The 24,873-nt window shown below is 43.9% G+C and overlaps 1 protein-coding gene across 6 annotated transcripts in view; it reads left to right on the top strand.

Annotated features, from left to right (window-relative positions):
* Positions 1-24,873, top strand: part of AFF3 (ALF transcription elongation factor 3) — a 565,487-nt gene that overhangs the window by 25,515 nt on the left and 515,099 nt on the right. For all 6 annotated transcript variants that reach the window (XM_028103928.2, XM_028103927.2, XM_028103926.2 and 3 more), the window contains exon 2: positions 13,362-13,478. In XM_028103928.2, coding sequence (XP_027959729.1) covers positions 13,426-13,478 — 53 coding nt within the window. In that variant the 5' untranslated portion in view covers positions 13,362-13,425. The remainder of the gene's footprint in view (positions 1-13,361; positions 13,479-24,873) is intronic.

Below are 24,873 nucleotides of genomic sequence, written 5' to 3'. Positions count from 1 at the left end.
CAAAGCCAGACAAGGACACTATAAGAAAGTTATAGACCAATATCCCTGGTGAGCACAGATTCAAAAATTCTCCACAAAATATTAGCAAACCAAATGCAGGAGCACATTAAACAGATCAGACACCATGGTCACGTGAGAATTTATTCCCAGGATGCAAGAATAGTTGAACATTTGCAAATCAATGTGATAACCACATTAACAATATGAAGGATAAAAATCATATAATTATCTCGATAGATGTAGAAAAGTCATTTGACAAAACTCAACATCTTTTCATGATAAAAACTCTCAACCAACAAACTCTCAAACAAACTCTCAACTATAGTGGGAATGTACCTTGATATAATAAAGGCCGTATATGACAAACCTGCAGCTAACATCACACTCAATGGTGCAAAGCTGAAAGTTTTTCCTCTAAGATCAAGAAGAAGACACGGATGCCCACGCTCACCCCTTTTCTTCAGCATAGTACTGGAGGTCCTAGCCAGAGAAGTTAGGCAAGAGAAAGAAAGAAAAGGCTACAAATTTAAAAAGATAATGAAAGTTCTGTACATTGAAACTTATAGAATGCAGTTAAAGTTGTGTTTAGACAAAAAATGTATAGCACTAAATGCATATGTTAGAAAAGAAGAAAGACCAAATATCAAGGAGCCAAGCATCCAACTCAAGAAATTAGAAAAAGAACAGCAAATCACAACCAAATAAATTCAAATGAAGGATACGATAAAGATGAATGAAATAGAAAGCAAACATATGATAGTAGCGGTCAAAGACAAAAAGGTAATTCTTTGAAAATACTAATAAAATTGATAAAGTGCTAGGGAGGTTGATAGAGACAGAGGGAGAGAAGCCATAAATATGTGATGAAGGACTGAAAAGGGGCTAACTACAGATCTGACAGATATTAAGGAGCTGTTTAGTAAATATCCTAACTTATGACAATCAACTTGAAAATTTTCATGATTTAGACACCTTTCTAGATGAATATAATTTACCAAAATGGACAGAAAATTGACTTTAAATGATTAAAAAATTGAATCTGTAATTTAAAAATTTCCTTCAAAGAAAACTCTGTAGACTCAGATGACTTTACTGGTGAATGCCACCAACTTCTTAAAGAAGAAATCATGCCAATAGTACACAAACTCCCCAGAGAATACAAAGAAAAAGAGGTAAATCTCCCCAATTCATTTTCAAGGGCTTTCTTGGCAAAAGCTAATAAGGTCACTTCAAAATAGGAAAATTTGACTCACTTATTCATGATCATTGATGCAGAAATTCCCCACCCTGGCCAAGTAGCACATTGATTCCAACAACAAATATGTAACAAGTAATGCATCACCACTGAGTTGTATTTACTCCAGAACACAAGGCTGGTTTACCTTTTGAAAATTAATAAATGTAATTAACTACATTAACCATTAATAGAAAAAAATGAGTCAAACAGTGGAATCATTTTAACAGGCCACAGAAAATATTTTTTAAAATGCAGCATCAATTCATGATTTCTTTTTTTTTAAGATTTTATTTATTTATTTATTTGAGAGAGAAAGAAAAAGAGAGAGAACACATGAGAAGCGGGAGGGTCAGAGGGAGAAGCAGACTCCCTGCCGAGCAGGGAGCCCGACACCGGACTCGATCCAGGGACTCCAGGATCATGACCTGAGCCGAAGGCAGTCGCTTAACCAACTGAGCCACCCAGGCACCCCTGATTTCTTTTTTTTAATAAAGATTTTATTTATTTGTCAGAGAGAGAGAACACAAGCAGGCAGAGCAGGCAGAATAAGAAGCAGGCTCCCCACTGATCAAGGAGCCCGATGTGGGATTTGATTCCAGGACCCTGGGATCATGACCTGAGCTGAAGGCAGATGCTTAACCCACTGAGCCACCCAGGCGTCCCCAATTCATGATTTCAATAAACAACAATAAGAGCTATAAAGTTAACAAACTAAGAGCAGAAAGGAAATTTCTTAATTTAATAAAATGTCTACAAAGAATCCTTAGTTTTGAAACCAGGAATAAGACAAGGGTGCCCATCATTACTGCTTCTACTCAATATTGTATTTAAAGTTCCACCTGATAAGTTAAGGTGTCAGGATTGCAGAGAGGGGAAAAAACAGCCATCATTCACATGATATTGTTGAATTATTGTGTACATAGGAAATAATAAGACTACAGAAAAATTATTAGACTGAATAGATTAGTTTAATCAGACATCTAGAGAAAAAAGAGTCTAACATGATATGCAAGATCTCTACACAGAATGATGTGGAAATTAATATAAATAAAGGGAAATCTAAATAAACGGAGGGAAAAAGCATGTTCAGGTATAGGATACTCAATGTTGTTGAAATACTAGTTCTCCCCAATTGATCTATATATCCAAAGCTATTCCTGTCAAAGTGCTAACATGTTTTTTTTTTTTTCTGTGCATGTGTTTGTGTGTAACCTGACAAGTTGATTCCAAAATATTACTGAAAAACAAAGGGCTAGGAATAGAAGATTTCCTTTTTTTAACAGTTTGTATTTATTTACATAATCTCTACACCCAACTCACGACCCCGAGATCAAGGGTTGCATGCTCTTCCAACTGAGCCAGCCAGGTGACCCGAAGATTATCTTAAAGAAGAGCAAGCTGGGCGTAACTTGTTCTACCAGCCATCGGAGTCTTTTCTAAAGCAACAGTAGTTGAAGTGTGGAACTGACCCCAAGGCTAGACAAATAGACCAATGGAAATGACAGGGTCACCAAAGAAAAAGACTTGGGCTAGGGCCAAAACAGACACCTTATCCTGGCCAGTGGTGTGGTAGCTTTCCCCAGTCAGGGACTCTCCAAAGTACTTCACACCAGTTCATCCTCAGGCTGTCTTGGGGTGGGGTGGGCCATTGGAATTTTCCCCTAGATAATTCTAATCTGCAGATATTTGGTGAAAACCACATCCCCTAACACACACACACACACACACACACACACACACACACACACACACACACACACACACACCCCTCTGTCTCCTAAACTTTGATGAGCAGTGCAGTTTTTTTATTTGAAGCTCATTAGGAGGCTGGAGAATGCAATTACATCATATTCCAAAACTTTCTGAAATCCCATTTAGATATTTCTGTCTTTCCCCAAATTTCTGTTCACTTTAGTTGCTGCCCCTTCCTTTCCCTTTCTCCTCTAGCCAAGTTCTTGATTTCTTCCTGTACTCCTGTCATTTTTTTGTTTTATTTTGAAGAACAATTTCCCCCTTCCCTCAGTTTCCCTCTCCTCCATCTTGCTTAGCAAACAACAAGTCCTTTTGAGGACCTGCTCTTATAAAGGGGAGAGAAAGATTGAAAGTACTTCTCATTTAATATTTTCCCCTGCCACGTACAGCTGGGTATGGCTTGAATTGTCTTCCTTTGTGCGTATTTTCAATATTATCAGGAAAAAAAAGACTTTTTCATTTTGGAATGAACTCAAGTGCAGAGGGGGCTTGCCTGGTGCAAACCGAATGGGTGCAGCACTGTGCTCTAGATGCACTGCTCAGCCAGTCCTTGTGACAGGCCCCAAGGAACCAGCATTCACTCACCCTGTTAGTGAAAATGTGCCCCAGAGCATAAAAGTATCTCAGCAGCCCCAGGTTTGTGAACGTGTGACCCAGGCAGTCACCCAAGGGCCCCACACTTAGAAGTGTCCTGTGCTTGTCATTATTTGAAATCCTTACTAATTTATGCAAAAGGGGCTCAACATTCTCATTTTGCTCTAGGCTCTGCAAATGATGTGGTCAGCCCTGTGCTGAGGGAAGGGGTTTATAGTCTTGCTTGATTTTACAACAACAAAAAAGAAAAACTACTGGGCTGAGTGCTTTGTGAAATACTTTCTCTGGTTTCTCAGAAACCATTTCCTCTTTTCAGTTCTCAGTTGTCACCCTGGGTTTGGCAGCTGCTGTTCACTTGCTGCTTTACTGAATCTATGATGTTCGTTTCCTGCCCCCTTAAAATGTTTTCACAACGGCAAAACAGGGTTTTTCACCAACTGGCTCCAATCTCTTGCCCTGTCCTTGGCTCCTTTTCCCTTCTCCCTTCATTCTGCTTCTGCTCCCACCTGAACATGACCCACTGACTACTACAACCGCCCCCCCACTCCCCACCGCCCAGCCCAAGGCAGGGCTTTGACCACATAGAGCCTTCTCCGGCATTGGAACCCAACATGCTTCTTGCCTCTGCACTCTGTCACGTACTTTTCATCTGCCTGGAATGCTCTTCCATCACTACCACCTGTCCTGCTTGGCTCTCTCTTTCAGACCCAACCTAAATGTTCTTTTCTCTATTAAGCCCTTTAAGAGTGCCTCAGGCAGAAGTCATCACCCACTTGCTCTTGCTCAGATAGCTTTGAAGACACGCCTCTGTCGTAGCAGGTGACACGGAATGGCATACAGAGGTTGTTTTTCTTTTTCGTCCTCTCCCACCCACCTTATTCTGGAAAAGTCCATTCATGACTTGGAACACAAGTCAGTCATTCTTTCTAGAAAGATCTTCCTGAGTACCTGCACTTCTCTCATCATAACACTACTCACATTATAACATAATCGATACCCCTCCTCAAGTGAGACCATGTCTGTTTCACTTAGTGTGGTAACCTGAGTGCCTAGCATAGTTTTGAGCACAAAACTGGCTCGATAAATATTTGTTCAATTCAAGAATGAGTAAGTGAATGAAGATATATGTGCATTATCGCCTAGACTGTGGGCTTTGTAACTTTAAAAATAATTCTCCCTCTCCCTCCTCTATTTCTTAACCCACTGATTGGCATGTATTAACTATTCAATAATGTTTGTTAGGTAAATAAATATCTGAAAGGACTTATGTGATCATGGAACCTGAGCCCAAGGCCTAGGCTTGGGTAAGTATCCCCAGTGACTTCATCCTTGACTTGGGGTTGTATTTGTTAGAGGAGGATGACAGGGATGACAGCACAGAGATCTGGGCTGATACTCACTCGGGACCAAGAGGAAGAATCTCCCTTTATGTTGTAATAAACCTCATATTGTTGTCTAGAGAGTGACAGAAAGTAATGTTAAATTCATAAAAATGTAACTGTCTGTGCTAAGTATACAGATGCTTATTATAATAAGCATCACAGGAGTGTTGGGGGTTTGGAAAAACGCTGGAAACCATCCCTTGAAAGAGCTGCTCTCTTTATTCAAGGGTGGGCCTGACCCTTAGACTCATAGCTTTAATCAGGGCTCCTTCCTGTCCTCACTGTACCCTCCTCCTATGATCTTGGGCTCCCATTTGCTACCTCCCAATGTGCAACTTCTTTCTTGAGATCCAGCAGGGAGGTATCTTTCTTTTGAGGAGTTTCCTGCTGTCTGCCCCCCCCCCCACCCTCATCTTGTGGCGTGCATTTTCCTTCTTGTGGCTAGCTCAAGTTCTTTTTAAAACTCCCTTCTGACAAGGAACCAGCTATCAGTTGGAAGAAGGTGAGGTTTCTCTCATTTCCCTATCCACGTGTTCCTTTTAAGAGACTGGCTCTCCTTCTCTGTACAGTATTCCCGATTGGACAGGGAATTCCCTCTTCCAAAGGTGTCAATGAAATTAATTGAGGCCATACGTCCCAATATATGGAGCACCCAGGGAAGGAATTCAGTGAAACTGAGCTCTGAGGACTTACTGCAAGTTAGTAATGTGCTATATACAGTTACAGGGAAATCAGTTTGGGATTCATAAATATAAGGAAGAATGTTGTTCTGGAATAGGACGCCTTTCACCAGAGTGAGCTACCTATCATTAGAAATGCCTATATGTGGGGCGCCTGGGTGGCTCAGTTGGTTAAGTGGCTGCCTTCGGCTCAGGTCATGATCCCAGGGTCCTGGGATCGAGCGCTGCGTCAGGCTCCCTGCTCAGCGGGGAGCCTGCTTCTCCCTCTCCCTCTGCCTGCCTCTCTGCCTACTTGTGCTCTCTCTCTCTCTGTCAAATAAATAAAATCTTAAAAAAAAAAAAAGAAAAAAGAAAAAAGAAAAAAGAAATGCTCATGTGTAGGCTGAACATACCAGGGCTGATCTGGAAGTCATTCCTGCATGGGGTAGAAGGTTAGCTAGAGAGAGCCTCTATGGTTTCTTCCAAATTTCAAGCTTCTGCAATTTTATTAGAGGGTTTTAACCCTGTAATGTAGTTTATATTTCAAAATACTGTATTTAATTAGTTGTTTTCCTAAACTCCTTCTGAAGTAAATCAGCTTCATACAGTGGTAATTAGTTTATTGGTAGAAACAATGACTGAGTCTGAAGCATGCATATTTTTATGTATGTGGCAAGGACACAAGAAAGGCTGACTATTATTATTCCTGCACTATTTTCCAGAAATGAGATTTTCTAATATCCCTCTGAAGATGTAACTGTAACTTAACCAAGTAAATAAATAACATGAAAATAAATAATTATTAATATGGAATATTAAAAAAATGCTGAAGCCAAATTAATCAGTCTTCAGACAATCAAGCATAGTTTCACATAACTGGAGTGAACCCTGATGATTCTGGCGTGAGCATACTTAGGAAAGCAAACGTAGCCTTCTCCAAATCACAGCTGGGCCTCTCGCAGTGCTGCCTCTGCTGGAGCATGTAGGCTGGGACTGCTGGAAGACCTGACTGTATGTTGCAGTGTGTCAGGCACACGGGAGGGACCGTGACTTCTCTATCCGTTAGCTATAAGAATCAAAACATGACTACAGTGGCTCAGCCAAATAGAGTTTTACTTTGTCCCCAAAAGTCCAGAGACAGGTAGGTGGTTTGAAGATGGTATAGTTGTGTGAAAAAAACCATCAAGGATGTAGCCTCCTTTTAACCTCAGTTCTGTAAACTCTACTCTGTGGTCTTTGCCCTTAAGGTCCAAGATGGATGCTCCACCTCAGGCCTTCAAATAACATTCTGGACAAGAAGAAGGAAGTGACCTAGAGGAAGAGATGATGCCTATTTCAGGAAAGCAAAGCTTCCCAAGAAATTCCAGAACTTGCACTATGTCTCATCGGCCCAAGCTGTGCAATATGCTCAGTTCTTGCTATAATAGAGCAAGTTGGGCTTACTAATTCCCCAAACAAAACTTAGGTTTTGTTCATAAATAAGAGGAGGATGCATATTGGGTAGGCAACCAGCAGTGACTGCCATAACTTGTCAGTCTCCTGATGAGGTAGACTCTGCTTTTTTTCTTCTTTTCTGGATGGAGGACCTTCACTGTAGACTTTGAGCTACAGGAGATACCACTACCTGAAAGACCTTGTGAGGATCTTACACTGCTGCCCTTTGCCCACATCAGTATTTAATCCATCAACACATAATTTGAAACTTCTCTGTCTTCAGGCTTTGAGCCATAGTTGGTCCATTTGCAACTCCAGTGTCCTTCAGGGGCTTCATGGGGACCATCAGCTCCAGGCTTGAATACTTTCTGGTGCTATAGAGAAAAGAGTCTGACACCTTTAGTCATGTTATGACTTCTTTCTCACATTTCCCCCCAGACCTAAGCCATGTCTCTTCCTCTTGGGCACTCTGGTCTTGCTGTCTGTGAACACTTAACAGAATAGCAAGCACTCTTGTTTGGAACAGACCAACACCTTGATATTTGTTTAAGCCAAGGAGGAGGTCCTACCTTTAAACAAAAAAAGATTTATGGCTCTCCTGACGTACTCCAGGGATTCCTGTCTGGCAGTGCTCAGGAGGAGCAACTGAAAACAGAATTCTAACATTTTAGAACTGTCAGAGACAAAAACCAACAAAGACAAAGAATGGCCAACTCAGCCCTCTCATGTTGCAAAGGAAGACACTGAGACTTGGGAGAGTGTGTGTCTTTCTCCAGCTGTGGCATGGCAGAACTCAGGTCAAAAACTAGGGGAAGGAAGATTGCATGGAGAGAGGTAGAGGGCTCTCTTTCACCTTCTGAGTGGGTGTGTATTACATTCATTATTTAAGCACCTGCAGGCATAGGAACACTCCAGTGCTATGGACAATTAAGGCAAAAGTTACAGGAGGTGGTGTGGTATTGTGGCTGCTAAATCTAATCCCCGATCTGCCATGCTTTGGTTTGTGATGCTTATCTGTTCCTTAAGTTTACCCATCTATAAAACAAAAACAACGGTTACACCCCGTGTGGTTTTAGGAGGAGTAAATGGAGTTGCCACTTAGAACAGTACCCGGTGATAATATGGAAATATTATAATATAGAAATGTTTGCTATCATTACGATTAGTTGTCTCCTGTGCTCAACAGATTAATAGTCTTTGACTCTTGCACGGATGGCCAGTGCACATCTTGAAGAAGCATGACAAAGAGCCAGTGGGGATATTAAGTTTTAAGTCAGGATGGTTGGTTCTTGTTAGCAGCACCAAGGGATTCTCGAATCACAAATAATGGGATTATCCCCCAAGTAGGTCACCATGGCACGAAATACATGATCTGTGATAAGGAATACTTCTCTGATCTACTTTTATGACTAGCCTATGCCTTTTCTTGCCAGTATTTTCGTTTTCGGTAGATATGCCTGCTTTGTTTCTTTTCTTTTTTAAAATGTAGTGAGCTTCACACACTAGTCTTTTGTACCAGCTATATAAGGAGCAGCTAACACCAAAGACACATGCATGGAATTCTTCTACCAAATCAACTTTTTTTTTTAAAGCACTCTTTAATTGGACAATACTTTAATTCTCTAAACAATGTTATGGTAGTTGACCACATTTTGAAATTATCTTTGTCTTGTTTGGTACTTGAATGGCATGAAAAATTTCCCTCTGCTTCCTTACCCCTCTCCCAAGGGGTCATTTTCCCCGCTCTTTTCTCTGCCCTGCCTGGCCTCTGACCCTGCCCAACTCTGCTGTTTCCATGGGCTTCTGAATCTAATTAATGTCTCAGTGGCTATATAAGTGAATTATGTAGGCAGGAGGATGTTGGAAAGTTTGAGGAAGGTACGTACATTCCTTAGGGAAAACCTGGTTTTGTACAAAGGAAAAAAAAGGAATGCACTTGGAGGAGGTAGAATGTCAGTAAAGTGTAAAACACCAGTAGCATGCTTACACTCATTAAGTATCTCTTGCCTGATGAGCAGATGCAACCTTAGGAGCATCTCTTGTGACATCTGGGCAATAATCAGGCATGAAAGAATCTGGCTGAGGGGATAGATAATCCAAATATGCCACCATTGCAACACAACTGCTGCACAACTAGGCTATCAGCACTCCTTCCCCTCTCCCTCCGTTTTGCAGCCAGTTCACAACCACTTGTGGGGAGCATGTCCTTAGATGATCTCTGAAATGACCCTGGCTACCAGGGCCACAAGTCCTCCTCAAACTCTCCAGGATGTGGGCAGGCAAGGGGGAGGGGGCCAGAGTGCTCAAGTTCTCTACCAGAGGATACTGTCAGAGAGCCCAAGGCAGAGATGGTCCCTATGCCCCATGTTTCCATGGAAACATAGGAGGAGTGATGACAGCCAGCACAGCCACACCATCTGCTCGGGACCTGGTGAATGATGAAAAAAATAGAAAAAGAGTCACCTCAGATCCCAAGCTAGAACCACTCTGAGATACCAGTGCAGAGGCAAAGGCCTGAAGACACTAGAACTCCTAGGTGGATTAAAACCCAAGCTGTCCTGGGGCTCGACATATTAGCATGTAATTTGCAAGCAGAAAGCCTAGAGGGCTTATCCTGCATTCCCTAGATACAGTTAAAAACACTCAAGAAGCCTCTGGAAGGAGAAGCAAACTGTGATGTGACTGCAGCCTTGCTGGAACAGGAGAGAAGGTGCAGTGACAAACAGTGCTGCAGGACATGGGGTGGGGGCTCCCCTGACCTTCCAGCAAGACCGCTTGCACAGCTGGCTTTTAGCCAGGCGTATTTTTCTAGGAGTGCGGTGGGATTATAAAAGGAAAATTCCCATCCGGTCACAATCGTGACCTGAGTTGCATCCACATCTTCACAATAAGGTATGAATTAATAAAGGCTATGCAAGGTTTCTCTTCTCTCAGTTTGTATCCAGAAGGAGATCTTAGTTGGATGCCACAGATTTGCTTCTGGGTCTGTTTTGGAGACTTTTAATTCCAGGTTGGTGGAACGTGAGTGGGGCCCTTGCTGAGTGCACTTGTAGGCCTGCCCCAGACTGAGTAGGATTCATTTCTCAATCCCTTTCGTTCATACATTTAACTCAGAAAAATACCCCTGACCCAGAGCTCCTCCTTTAGCTAACTCCCCACAGTGGCTCTCCAGACTCCAGAGCTGGAGGGTTTCATTCAGCTCTCTGGAGCGTTATCTGCATCTATCCCAGGAGAAGAGTCCCTCAAGTCGCCAGGTCTTTAGTATGCACAGAAGCTTCATCTGCTTCAGAGGAAACACCAGTTTTTATTTTTATTTTTAATTTAGGTAGCCCCTTCCTCCTTTACAAACAAAACAAAACAAAACAAAAACAAAAACAAAAAAACCCACACACCTCCCTTTTAGTTTTGGCATTCTAATCCCAGGAAGTCCAAACCTTTTTTTGTTTTTTATTAACGATTTAAAATTTTGACAACTGGATTAAGCTCTTGTTTTGGTACGTGTATCTAGGGGCTGTAGGATAATGGCAACATCTTAATATACCAGATAAATAAAATAATACAAAGATCACCTTATAAAGGCTCTCATTAACTGTTCTACATTTTACTTGTAAATACTATTAATTTAGATTTATTTCCATGACAACTTAGTAAACATGATATCCATCAGTATGGTTTGGGTTTCTTCAAAAGACCATATTCTCCAAGTGGACACTATACAGAAAAACATACACTGGAAATAAAAGTATTAACCCAACTTCCCCTGTGTTAGGAGGCCCCAAACAGAAAATAAGGGCTATTCCTGAAGAAAAATATTTAAATACCCACACTGAAGTTGCTTTAGGCTCAAGTACATTCATGTATTAACACAAGGCACTGTGTTGAAATTCAAATACAAATCTACCCATTACTATGTGGCTTTTGGGGAGAGGCCTTTTATGAGTAAACCACTCCACCAGCTCTATACCGCCCAGTGCTTTCTCTCTTTCCTTTTCCGGGGCCATCTATTTATCTTCAGCCTCCGTGGTGAGGGCAAGTCTGTATCTTAAGCTTCAAGCTTAGGATGGGACTCCCAGTAAACATGGTTCTGTTTGTTCTCCAGCAGCCCTCCTTTGTATAAACAGATGTGGTGGGAAGGGAAGGAAAGCCAGATCTCTGTGAGGGGTGGGAGGTCTCCTTTCTGGAGAAGCTTCCAAACTGCAGCCATGAGCCCAGGGACAGGATGCATTTCTTGTTCAGGCAGGGGAACTTGCAGTTCTTCCAGAGAGGGGCTGTTCTTCTCACTCTCCTCCACCCTGCACCCCCATCCTTTGTTCCTGGGAATGCTGTCTGGATGTCTCCAGCATCTCACTTTTGCCAGAGCAAACAATTCCAACAAGGTTTATGCTGAGGAGATATTAGGAAGACATTTTTTTTTCTTCTCTCCCAAATGCACGGTAGACTGGGATTTGGGAAGACAGCCCTTCACACCTGTACTTTCTCCTCTATTCACATTCTCTTTGTTCTTTCTGAGCCTTGTTACTACCTTCAACTAATGAGGGAGGTTTGTAGGGGCTGGGAGTTGTCAGGTTGTAAAAAAACAAATCCATTTTCTCAAACTATGTGGATACGCTCTCTTAGTGTTTTACATTTTGCACACTAGTTATGGATGCTAATAAAGGAAGGACTACTTCAGAGCTGGGGGAAGTACGGGGGTGCTGAGCATTTTGTAATAAGAACCCAGATAGGTAAGAATTCTCATTGGTCTTTTCTTCTAGTGTTCTCCAGACTTTGTTAATCCTCATTCAGAGGTCAGGGAGGTGAGGAGGCTTGATGGAGAGATCCTGTGACTTCTGCACAAGGGCTAGATTTCTGGTGGCTCCAGTCAGTGGTCCTTCTTGTTGAGAATGAACAAAGGGGAGCGTTTGGGAAAGGCCTCCCATACTGCAGGGATTGGGGGTTTGGTGCAAGTGATGGGATATAACCACATTGCTCTGTACCAATCTCTCCAGGAATTCTCTGGAATCCTGAGTGAGGCTTTCAGAGCTGTGGCCAAGAGGATAAGAGAGGGAACTGAGGCAGGGTTCTGATTTTGGCCAGCAGTGGAGAAACAGAGCCATGGCCCTGATCTAGGCATGGACTTCTCAGCATGTCTGTAAAAGTAAGGAGGGGGGTGGGGATTTCTTTACAATCAAGGAAATAATCATAAAAAGGACCTGATTTTTAGGAGGCACGATGATACTCTATCATCCTCCAGCTGACAGTATGCCACTCTCCAGATAGGAGATGGGGTGACAAGTTAGCAATCTACACCCAGAGGCCTGTCCCCCCCCTCCCTATTCGAAATATAAAGAAAGGAGGTTAGTTTCCAGGACGGCCAGCCGGAGGATGGTGAGACCCCCACTGCAGGCCAAACTGCAGGTCCTGTCAGAAGAGGTTTCCTCCCTTTCACTTAACTTACTGACTCCAGATATTTTAAACGATTTGTTTACAGCGCGGCTGCAGGCAGCTCAGTTAACTCTCCCGGTGCCTGGGGCGGTCAGGGAATTTCCCAGCACCCCCTCCAGGGCTGCAAAGCACACCGCCCCCGGGGGCGCCTGGCAGGGTCGGAAGGAATTCTGGGCCCCAAGAGAAGTGCGTGCTGCCCCGGCAGGGCCGGGTGGGGCCGGGCGAGGGCGAGAGGCAGAAGATGCGGCAGGCCGGGCCCGGCTGGCTCAGCATCCCACTGCGCTCGGCACCAGCGCCTTTCCCTTCGCTCCGGCTCCCGGGAGCGCCCCGGGCGGCCCCGGGCGGCGGCTGGTCAGGGGGGTGGCGGGGTGGCGGGGCGAGGGGGCGGCGCGGCCTGCGAGCGCCGTGGGACCCCGGGGAGCGGCGCGGGGAGCGCACGGGCGCGCGGGGCGGGCGCGGCGCGGGGCTCACGGCGCGCGCGCGCCTCGGCCTCGCCCGCGCACACGCGCCTCCCCGAGGAGAAAGAGGCGGGCGGGCGGGCGCAGAGCACCGCGGCGGCGGCGGCGGCGGCGGCGGCGGCGGCTGCAGCGGGCCGGGCCGCCTGGAGGGAGGGGAGGAGGGGCGGGCGCGGGGAGGGAGGGGGCGAGGCGGTGGCGGCGGCGGCGGCGGCGGCGGCGCGGCGAGCTCGCCGCTCTGTCCTGAGTGTGCCTGCGCGGGAGCCGAGGAGCGGGTGAGTGCGCCGGCTGCTGCCGCCCGCCCGGCGGGCCGAGAGTCGGGGGCGGGGGGCGCAGGGAAGCCCGACCCGGGGGCGGGCAGCGGGCGGGCGGTGGCCGCTCAGGCGCGGCTGGGATGCACCTTGAGCGGCGCCTTTCGTTGCAGCGCGCGGGCGGCCCGAGCCTCGGCGGCAGCGGCGGCAACGGCGGCGGCGCTGACACCTCCCACCATGGACAGCTTCGACTTAGCCTTGCTCCAGGAATGGGACCTCGAGTCGCTGTGGTGAGTCCCTGTGCCGGCCGCCTGGGCACGCGGGAGTGGTGAGGGGCGGCCGCGGCGGCCCGCGCGCCCTTACCTGGGCGGGGGGCTCGAAGCGGCCGGCGGCCGTGGGGGTGGGGTGGGTCGGGGGCGCCCGCTCCCCCGGCTCCTTCCTGCCTCCCCCGGGTGGATGGACGGCCGCCTTCCCGTCTTCTTGCCCCCCTTTCCTGTCCTCTCGCCCGGGGCTGCCCGCCCCAGCCCAGGGGCTGGTGATCTGGGGAGCCGGGGGGCAGAGCTCAGCCATGGAGAGAAAAAGACCCGATTTCTAGAACGTGTCACTAGTGCCTGGGGATCCACTCCTCGGCCCCTAGAACCCTCTCACCTCCCTTCGCTTCATTTGCGCCCTCCCTCTTCCCTAAGAGCCTCTGGTTCACACCAGCGACCCCCTGGAGTTGGTGCTGCTGCGAAGTGCCCTTAGAGGATGCTCCAGCCTCCTGCCTGGAGGCGCCGGGTCTGGGCGGCTACATCTTTTCTGTCTCCTACCCGCTCCCACCCGAGATGGAAAGTGAACACCGGGGACAGGGGGCGAGTGTTTCTCCGTGCGGGAATTCCAGAGGCCTTGGCCCAGGGAGACTCCTTTCCTCGAGGTTCACAATTCCTTCGGGCCCTTTCTTCACACCTCGCCACAGTTGTACTCCGCCTCCTCCTCCCCACCCCGGCGCCCCGCGTGTCCCTTTATTCCACGCTCACAGCTCGTAGCCTGGGGAGCGGGTGGCCCGGGGAGCACTCCGGGATCTGTTGCTCCGCGTTCTCACGTTGAGGAGCTGCTGTAGGTAAATCGCCGCTAGAAGCAGTTTAATTCTCGCTGCGGGTTTCTCAAAAATCCCATTGGCTGCTTCAGCATCCCCCTTATTCTACCCCCCCAACCCCCCCATCTCCTAAATGTTTCCAACCAGCCCTATTCAGGTGGTTAAATTACTGCCCACATATTCCTGGAGGAACTTGTGTTACGTTTAATATTTACGGGAATGAACATCTGCTGGAACAAGCATATTAACTGCACTCTGTTCTGCCTCTGGTAATTTTTTTTTTTTTTTGCTTTAATTCAGTAAAGAGTTCACATGTGTCTAAAACTGCAAGTGGTGTGCACATGAATATGCAATGTACAATTTTAAAGCTAAACTGCTTTAAGATTTATAGGTTATATAGATGATATGTGGATTATTTCCAGTGACTGAGGCTTCTAGTGACTTTTATCTTTCTAAAGCCAGGTGTAACAAACTAAACTGGACACAAAGCTAGTGCAGTATTGAGCAGTTTCTTAAAAAAAATCTGATGATGAATAACTGCGCCTTGCTCTGCATAATGCTGATGCTTATAAAATACACAAAGATGGGCCCTGATGTAATAAAACTTTTATATATTATGCTGGAAACTTCAAAGAGCCAGTGTAGAAAGAATATGAAAGATGTTATTACTCTATAAAAGTTGCTAATTACTGTCTTGTTGCTCCTGGGGTTATTTCAGTCTTTCATTTACAGATACCTGTTATTTTACAGGTTTACGTTTAGAAATGTTGGTTTCTGGCCCAAATTTAATAGTTTTCTCGATAGAAACTGTGCTTTAAAAATGACTTTTGCTTTTAAAAGACAGTTTTTCAGTCAAAGGGAAGAACTTACTGCTTTGGCATGTTTTTATGGTGCTTGTCAGTTTGCTGATTCAAATTGAAGCCCCCTCATGACTTTTACAAGTAATATTTTGAAATTATCAGCTCTAATCTGTGGGCTTTCCCAGCATAGGATCTAAGCTTTATTTCTCTTTGCATGCTTAGTTGCCAAAATCCTCCAGGTTACCTGGAGCACAGTTATACAATAAATGTCTATTGCATTGACTTAAAATTTACATTACCGACAGTACATTTGTTCTTTTTTAAAAATGAAAAAAAATAAGCAGTTTTAAAAAGTTGCTGTACATGAAATCAGCATTTAATCAGTGCGTCAGTTTATCTTTGGCTTATGAAAATGTGCAGGCCTTCTTGCTTACAGTATAGTGGGACAGTTTGGCTTGACTGAGAGAGTGTTTCTAGTTTGCAGATGTAAAATTTACATTTTACAAAAGCTTATATATTTCTGATAAGTTAAAGATAAACCATATTTCTTGAGTGTGCATTTCTAACATAGACGTTTTCTCAGTTTATGGATGAAGTTTTGCATATTTTCTAATTCAGTGTTATGGTTTATTTTTAAGTTTATAAGTGATCCAAAATAACTAGCATTTGAGTACTTTCTGTGTGTCAAATGTTTTCTTACCCATTTTTTTCTTATTTGCATCTCATAACAATCCTGGAGGTGGTAAGTAGTAGGAGTCTCATTTTATAGATAAGGAAATGGAGGCTTTGAATGGTAAAAGGTCTCTATGAGACCCATAAAACAAATGAAAGTAGAATTTTTTTTAAAGATTTTATTTATTTATTAGAGCACACATGCACGGCGGGGGGCGAGAGGGACAAAGGGAGAGGGAAAAGCAGACTCCCCAGTGGGCAGGGAGCCCTATGTGGGGCTTGATCCCAGGACCCTGAGATTATGACCTGAGCCAAAGGCAGACACTCAACCAGCTGAGCCACCCAGGCACCCCGAGAGCAAAATTTTTAAACTAACATTGACTGAACGCTTACCATTTACCAGGCACATTTCTTTGTTTTGTTTTTTTTTTTTTTTAATTTTATTTATTTATTTGAGAGAGAGAGAATGAGTGATAGAGAGCATGAGAGGGAAGAGGGTCAGAGGGAGAAGCAGACCCCCCGCTGAGCAGGGAGCCTGATGTGAGACTCAATCCTAGGACTCCAGGATCATGACCTGAGCCGAAGGCAGTCGCTTAACCAACTAGGCCACCCAGGTGCCCTACCAGGCACAGTTCTAAGTGCATTATATGTTTTAGCTCATTTAGCCTTCACAACAGCCTTAGGAAACATTATCTGTTACTATTCCCATTTTACAGACTGGAAAATTGAGAGTGGGGAAGATCAGGTAACCTGCCCAAGGTCACACATCTAGAAATGGAGGAGCCATATTCGAACCAACCATTAACTTCTCAAAACTCAGTTTTCTGACTCTGAATCCAGTGCATTTTTGACAGTGCTGCAGATGTCTCCCAGTTTATGAGGGCATCTCTGAAGTTAATTACAAAACAAAACCTTGATGGACTGTAAGTTAAGGTTCTGTTAAAATACCAAAGAAAGAGGTCAGAACCCTAAAAGATACTGATCTAAAATTAAAAATCTGAAAAAAACCATGATTTAGCAAACCAGGCCTGCCCTACATGAGTTAACTATAAATATCTATAAATTTAAAATAAACACCACTAAAAACTTATTGTTTTAATTCATCTTAGGAAAAAATGTTTCTTTGGAGAGGGTGGGGAAAGGTACAGGTTAATGGCAAAGGAGAATGGTATTTTAAGCCCTAATAGTTCTTTCCAGTTGGTAGGCACTGTTTTCCAAAAAAACAAATTGCGGTTTATTAGTTGTGACTGTGGCTTTGAACTAGAGCTAGCTTAGTCTAATGGTCACAGAAAGTGTCCCCAAATGACTGTATAGACAGTATGAAGAGAAAAGTTTGGTATTGTTGAAAAAATCAAGTAATTCAAGAACCATCTCCCCCACTTCCTTGTACCCGCCCCACCCCCACTCTGCCCAAACACCCATACTTATTTTTCAAAGGAGGCCTTCTGAGTCTAAATGGTCCAGATAGTTGTTTCAGCTTTTCCTTTCAGCCTCACTTAAAGTTGAAAAGAGTAGCCCTAATTTCTACTTCTAATTTCACTTCCCGTTTCTGGTTTAAAGCAAGAGTAGAACTCTTGGAACAAGGTGAGGGCGCTTATCCTGCACCTGGCTCCAGAGCTTCATTGGGTAGAGTTGGATCCCAGAAAAGGTGGAGATTCAGTAAGTTTGCAGGGGCAGATATCCTGAGGAACAGCACCTCTCGTCAACGTCCCACTCTCTTGCCATCTGCTCCTTCCTTTTCTCCACCAGCTTTTGATCAGCTGCTGGACATAGAAACCATTCCTCAGGGCCTTTAAAATAGTGACCATCCCTTTTAACAGGCTAACCATTACTTTCATTTGTTCACTTAAATATTAATTGATATTTCTTAAGTGTAAGACCTGGTGCTGATTGCTCTAAGGAGTACAAAGATGAGTGAACTGTGGGTTGTGCATGTGATTATCTAGTGGGGAATGAGATGAGTATACAAATAAAAAAGGAAGTTTTCAACACTGGGGATTCAGAAGAGAGAAGACCATATTTGGGACTGGGGTGGGTGGTAGCGGAGGGGAAGAGGAAAAATTGAGTAAAAAACAAACAAACAAACAAAAAACGCTTCCATGGAAAAGGTGGCCTTTGAACTAAGCCTTGGAAGATGAATGGGATTTTTATAGATGGTGGGGGTCGGGGTATTGAGAGGACGTAGAGGCAACTTGAGCAAAGAAAGAACTTGAACAAAGGCTTTCATGGTGTCTCTGAAAGATCTTTTATGAATCATGGTAGAATTACCTATACTAGGCATTTTAAAGATGCAGAACTTTTGTAATCAGTAGGTAGTTTCAGTGAATGGGAAAAGTTTTCCAAATGAACTTAGACAAAATTGTCTTTAATCTTCCTTATATATAAAACATTTTAGTTATTGGGGAGAAAGTCTATCGAAATACAATAGAAATACTCAGATTTCTCTCACCGCACCCCCCATAGCTTCGCATAAGCCAGAATCCATTTACTTTTGTTCAGATAGGCGTTATACTTTATATTTTTTCAAATTGGAACCTTTGAAGTTGTGGTAAATGGATTGTTTCATACTTATCAATTTGTTCATTCAGCAACAATTCACAGAGTGTTAAGCATTACTACAGGATAGATACTATGGGACAGTGGCTTTCAAATGTTTAGACCATGACTAACAGTAATAAATCATTTAACATTTAGACACTTTGTGGGTAACTGCAACAACTGTCACAAAGTAACACTTACCCTTACTATGTGCGAGGCACTTGGATATTTTCTATTCTGTTTCCATTCTATTTTCCATCTTCCCATGGGTTGAAAACTCCTTGCACCCCCATGTTCCTATGGGGGAGGGGGAGTGAAGCAGAAGCCACACTGTGGTGCTTCCCAGTAATACCTACTGACACATTTGGTCCTCTTCAAATCAACTGCCAGTGAACATGCCCAGGCCATGGCTTCACTCATGCCTCCTAGTTAGGCTTCCTGGGCCCTGCACAGGGTCAGAAAACTGCTCCAGATTCCTGACCTTGACCCTCAGGTACCTTGACCCTTTTCCTACAGCCCCAGCAAAGCAAACAGTTCAAGGCCTACCACTATCCCTGTTGTGGGCTCTTGGGGTCAGAGCAGTTCAGTAGAACACAGAGGGCAGGAGGAGAGGTGCACGCAGGGACCCTCCACATGTTCTCTGCAGGGTGACTGGTGGAGAGCAGGCGGGTTGATTGTGCACGTTCTTAGCGGCCCAAGGTGGCTGTATGTCTGGCAGCAGCGGTTCTCTTTGAATGCCCCAGAACGTACCCAGAGCTCTGGAAAGGCCTCAGCACATGCGGGGATGAAAACATTTCTACAAGTTGCTCTCAGGGCTAGGAGCTTGCAGGGGGCTGTGGGCTGCAGCCTGGAAGGGGGCTGGTTGCCTGGGTGCAGGAGGCAAGGAGGTGTCCATGGGAAGCTGTGGAGTGCTGGGGCCAGGGAGCTGAGTGCTGCTCCCAAGTGTAAGGAGCATCAGCCTGACTGTGGGTAGGTGTGTTTTGGAGAAAACCAGGTGGGAAGACTGCCTAATGTATGGTATTGAAGTTGAGGATTCAGGCTTGGCTGGGGGCCACACTGTTACCAGAGAGGATGCACACTGGATGTGCAGATGAATTTTAACCACATGCTTTCTGATGATGATGAAGATGAGTATTGTGTGTGGGGAAGTGATTCTTTCCTGTGTTCCAGATTCTCTTTTGTGAAAATGTAGGAGGGTTATAAAATACTCGGTATCTATTTTGGGAGAATGTCCCTATGAACCAGAATGGTTCTAATCAATGACACTTTAGATGTAGCAACTTGTATGAGGCCCTTTGGCATAATATTGGTTAGCATAGCAGTCAAATTAGGACAAAAAAGAATCTCAAAAGGAATGCAAGATTTTTTGTATATAAATGGAATTTAAACCTGGAATAAGTTTGCCTGTTTAAATTTTCTTTATTTTGAAAATAAAGCCGTGGTAGTAAAATCAAGGCCATAAAAGACTATTTTAATATCATTTAATGGTAACATAATGTTTCCTTGTTTTATTTCAAAGTGAAATCCATAAAACTTATTTTAAATATTGCCCGTTTTCTTTTGTCTGGGAATTTAATTGAGGTTTCTGAATTCAGCTGGCTCCAACCTTGCTTTCTGTTTGGCCCTGGGCAGCTCACGATTTTTCTCATTTCCTATTCTCAGTCTTGGTTTAATCACTTATAAAATGACAGCACTTATACTGGCCTACCTCATAAGGTTGTGATGTTAAGTAATAAAAGTGTCAATTGCTTTGTGAATGCCAAATGTAGTTCTTTTAATACCCTTCGCTTCCTTAAAAAGTCTCTTTATCATAAACAAGGAAGGATACAGAAAGGCCACGTTGGGTCAGGTCATCCATCTGGTACAGAGTTCTGTCCCTGGCAGTGGGATCCAGGGATGTTTGGAGTGGAGGTTGGTAGTTTTTCTTAGCTGTATATCATAGTCTAGCAGACAAATACACCCTCACTGGTGGTTGTACTACTAACATATGTAGATATATTAACCATTACATAATCTTTGATGTTTCACTGAGAATGTATTGAATTACCACCCATTACATCAAATGACTTCATTTGGCACTGTGGGTCTCATTAAATTATGTCAGGCTAATCATAATTTAGTTTCAATAGAAACAAAATACACACTTATTACCAGGGTAAGAGGACACCACACCATCCAAGAAACGAAATGGGTTTAGTCTACGGAAACTAACCCCTGGGGACATGATAGGGGCCCTGGAGGGGTTGAAGGAGTTTCAAAGGGAAGGGGGCCTCGAGAGCTGGTCTGGGTTGTTCCAGAGCACCGGTAAGATCAGGGGTGTGAGAGTATCTAAAGGGGATGTGACCCGGGTGTCTCAGACGGTAACAATTAATTCCCTGTCTGTAGGAGGCAGTATATGCCCTGCCAGCTACTCTGTAGAAAATGATTCCTGGGTCAGGGGACCAGCAGCAGTAAGTTATCTGAGTTCTTCCACCTTCAAAATCTGTGCTCATTCCCATTGTAGGAGAGCAGGAATCAAAGAGTGCAGAAGTCATTAATTTTCTCTTGTGTATTTTTTCCCTTTGTAATTTTTCCACTCACATGTGGAGGACGGCATAGAGGGTACTTAAACTTCTTCACATAATTTCTTCCCAGGGGGCTCATTGTTAGCTGAGGTAAACAAAAAGAACTGTAATTTGAAGACTACTAACATAACAACTCAGCTTAGAGTTATGTGTTACCTTGATGCTGAAGATAATTTTAATTTTCCTTTTTTATGGACAGGAAATTAGTTTTCAGAAATCCTCTGGAGTGCTGTAATATGAGTCTGGTGGTCTTGGTTAAATTTTTGTTGTCATATCTCTACTGTTTACCTGAGTTGTGAAGTGACAGAACAAATTTTCTGTCAATATTCATTGAAATGTTAATTAGTTACCTGGCAGTTTAGATAGAAAAAGCCTTTAGTGGATCATCACTGGTTCTGGGAAATAATCTGTTTTTATTTTCCAATTTCAGGATATATTTGTTCTTTCTATACAATGTATCTTGAGAAAGAAAAGACCCAGGGTTTAGAAAACTATTTTGAGAACATAGGTCAGTGTACTTAACTATCACCCAGGCCAGTGCTTCTCAGACATTAATGTGCCTTCAGATAACTTAGGGATCTTGATAAAATATACATTATGGTTTAATAGGTCCATGGTGAGCCTACGATTCTGCATTTCTAACCAGCTCCCTGGTAAACTGCTGGTCCACAGACCAAACTGAGTAATGAGAAAAAAAATTTCTTTAAAAAGAAGCTCTTTTGAAATTCTGCATTTTCTTCTCTTTATTTGGGTGGGGGTAGTTGTGTAATAACATTACAATTCCATAATTCTCTGAAGTTACATTTAGATGCGGCATTTGTTTTATTTTTGTGGGTCTTTCTAATACAATTTTGATGAGTGAGGGGGTGGTTCATTGTATCCTAGGGGGGATACAGTGGTAAATAAACATAAAAGCCCAAGTAAACAAAGTTTGTAATAAATAGGCTAATCACTTTTTACAGCTTTACAGTTCTTGTCAGTCCTTCGAAGGCCAGGTCCTTTTGCGTCAGGAGCGAATGCTCAGAGTAACTGGATACCAGGTCTTCCAGGCACTCCTGGATTTGTTGGGGAATCGCACAATCCTTCCTGTAGGTGCCCAGGACTCAGACCAAATGTCTGCATTCTCTCCCAGCCACTCTCTCTTTGGGAGGGAACTGGGGAGGTAGGGTGCTGAGGGGAAGGGAGGTGGCAGTGGTGGGGGAGAGGGGCAGCTGTTTGCAGAATGACTGCACTACCCTGTGGCCATAGCTGCAAATTGCATCTTGCCTCAAGTCCTGGGAGGAATCAAAACTCAAGCTCCAAGGGGAACCAAGGGCAAGTCTCAGGCACCTCGGGTGGGAGCCTTCTCTCCCAGGGCTGCCAGCTACCCGCTCCCTCAGCCCTGACCGCAGAGTGCCCTGAGTCCATCAGGTGGTCAGACAGAGCTGCAGTTTCCGGGTTTAATTGCCAGTCCTATTTCATTAGAAAAATAAGTGCAGATCAGAATAATTATGTGAGTAAATACAGCACAGTTGACTTTGAATGTGCTGTGAGACTGGCAGGAAGTTTATTTACTTTATCTTCTTAATGAAGGGGTGTGTGTGTGTGTGTGTGTGTGTGTGTGTGTGTGTGTGTGTGTGTGCGCGCGCACATTTCCATTCTCTGAAATGGCATAGGAGACTGTTGCTGATAAGAGCAAGCCACACTGGGTTTAAACAATTGTGACTATTTCAGATTTGGAAAAGAAAGCTGGCTTTTCAGGAATAATAGTGATCAGTTCAAATCTTGCAGTCTTGGGATGCATGGGAACCTACAGAGGAAGTGCTTGAGATGGCTTTTAGCCCATTGTTTGTGGCAAGACTCCTTATTTCTACTTCTAGTGGTAATGGTGCTGCCGTATATAGCGTAATCCATTATGCTGTCTAATTGTGTTTAATAATTTCTTATAATTATTCCACTAATTTAACTTTTCTTGCAGATTGGGAGGAGGGGAGGGAAACTATTTCCCTCAAGAGTGAAGATAGGTTAGGCCCATAATAAGGAAGGCAAGTGTTTGGTATTGCTTTGGTTTGTACTAATATTACCAAATTAATATATTTTCTTTTACAGAAGAGAAAACACTATTTATTGGCTATTAATATATGGTACAAATGGCAGAATAGTCAGGTGATTTAGACAACTCTGAGGAAAAAAAAAAAGGACTCTCAGAGTCAGGGGTTTGCTCTGTTGGGTCCTAAGAAGAAACACCCAACAGTTCCTTAAGAACAAAAAAGCAATTGATGATGTTCAGCTAAATTCTGAACTTTGGTTACGTTATTCAGGCTTTTGGCCTTGACTGAGAAGACAGGCCATCAGCATGGCCCTTCCTTGCTTGCCATTTTATACCAACCATATTCCATGGCAGAGAGCCCACTGGTGTCATTTTTTCAGAATTGCTGAGCAAGAAAATGCTGTTGGAGTTTGAGGATGTTACCTCAGGCTAAGAGGCATGTGTCTTCACGGGCCATGGACTCTGCAGCTCACTGAAATAGAGGCTTGGGATCTGGAGTGTTTTGGTCCTTCCATTTTCTGGAATGTCCTGCCAGCTCTTCTCATGGTCTGCAGTGGTGGTGGAAATGAGGACTTACCCAATGGGAGGGTGGGACCCTTTGAGCAAAATATATGAGTTGTCTGTTGTCCTGAGGAAATAGGTAGTAGCATCAGTAGTAATGGGAAAAACCATAGTATTCCAACTGACATCTATATGTAATAGCCTCCTCTTTTTGATGTAAAATCAAATGGTTTAATAGTTTACTGTGGTATACCAATTGTACCTCTGGCTGTGTAACTCTGTAGGATGAAGCCTCTGACCTGGCCTATATTGTCTGCGCTCGGGTTAGGGTGATGCAGATAAAGTCCATGCTGTGTCTGAGGACCAGACACATCTGCTGCTATAGGATAGTCAGAGCTCAGAACAGATGTTGTGTGCAGAGCCTGCTGAGTCCTCAGAAGTGTGTCCACGTGTAGGACAGGGCTGCTCAGCTGGTGCCACATGGACTCTCTTATTTCTGTTCCTTTCATTGAAGATAGGTCCTTCTTCAGAATATGGCGTGACTTCTCCTGAGAACTAAATCTTTTAGGCGACTTTCCTTTAGAGTGTTTTTTGTTTTGTTTTGTTTTGTTTTTAATAAGTAGAGTTTAATCTTTGAGTGTGAGTGGACTACCTGAGAAAGGTCTGTTGTTGGAAACCTGGCCTATTCAACCAGTTACCTAGCCACCCTCTCCCCCCTCAACTTGAATAAGTATTCCAAGGCTGAGTTAACAAGTTCTCAGTATGGAAATTAAATATTTATAGTCTAAAAAGGAAGTATGGTATTTAGTTTCTAATATTTAGGTAATAATTAGTTACATAAATTAGTTTCTATTCTTTTCCTTACTCTTATCCCTCAGCAGGACAAAAGTAATATTTTAAAGTCCTAAAATATCATATACAATAATGTAACACAGTATGGATGCTTTAAGCTGCTCTTTGTAACTTTCTTCCTCTAGATTTATAGGTTTCTGGGTTGAGATGAACAACCACTTACTGAACCAGACACAGAAAGTGAATAGATCACTTTTCCAGCCCTTGATGTGTTTATGCTTTAGCCTGGAGCAGATTATTTAAATAATCTCAGTAGAGTTTTTATATGCTCTAATAGGGAATCCTGTGCAGTACATAAAAGGGTACCCTTTCCAGTGTGGAGTTTTAGGGAAGATTCGTGGAGAAAATTATATCTGAGTTTTACAGGATGAAGAGGAGTTAGGCTGGGAGTAGGGGGAATGTGGGTAGATACAATAGTGCAAAGGGTAAGCAAAGGCAAAAAGGTGAAAAATAGCATGTTGTGAACAGTGATGAATTCAGGTAAGTTGCAGGTCTGAAGCATTCAAGATAAGGAATAGTAGGGGAGGAATGGGGCGGGCAGGAGGGTCCCTGGGAGTCAAGCCTTGGGAGGCCTTGCTTGGCATTCCAAGGAGCTTGAACACTTTCCAGTAGGTGATAGCCTGCTATTGAGGACTTTGAGCAGGGGAACAAAAT

Source organism: Eumetopias jubatus, unplaced genomic scaffold (genome assembly GCF_037043125.1).
Source record: "Eumetopias jubatus isolate StellerSeaLion01/CBP00866 unplaced genomic scaffold, mEumJub1_p1.0 scaffold_9, whole genome shotgun sequence".
Lineage (NCBI taxonomy): Eukaryota > Metazoa > Chordata > Mammalia > Carnivora > Otariidae > Eumetopias > Eumetopias jubatus.
The sequence above is the reverse complement of the archived record's forward strand: the minus strand, read 5'-3'. Positions and strand labels throughout refer to the sequence as shown.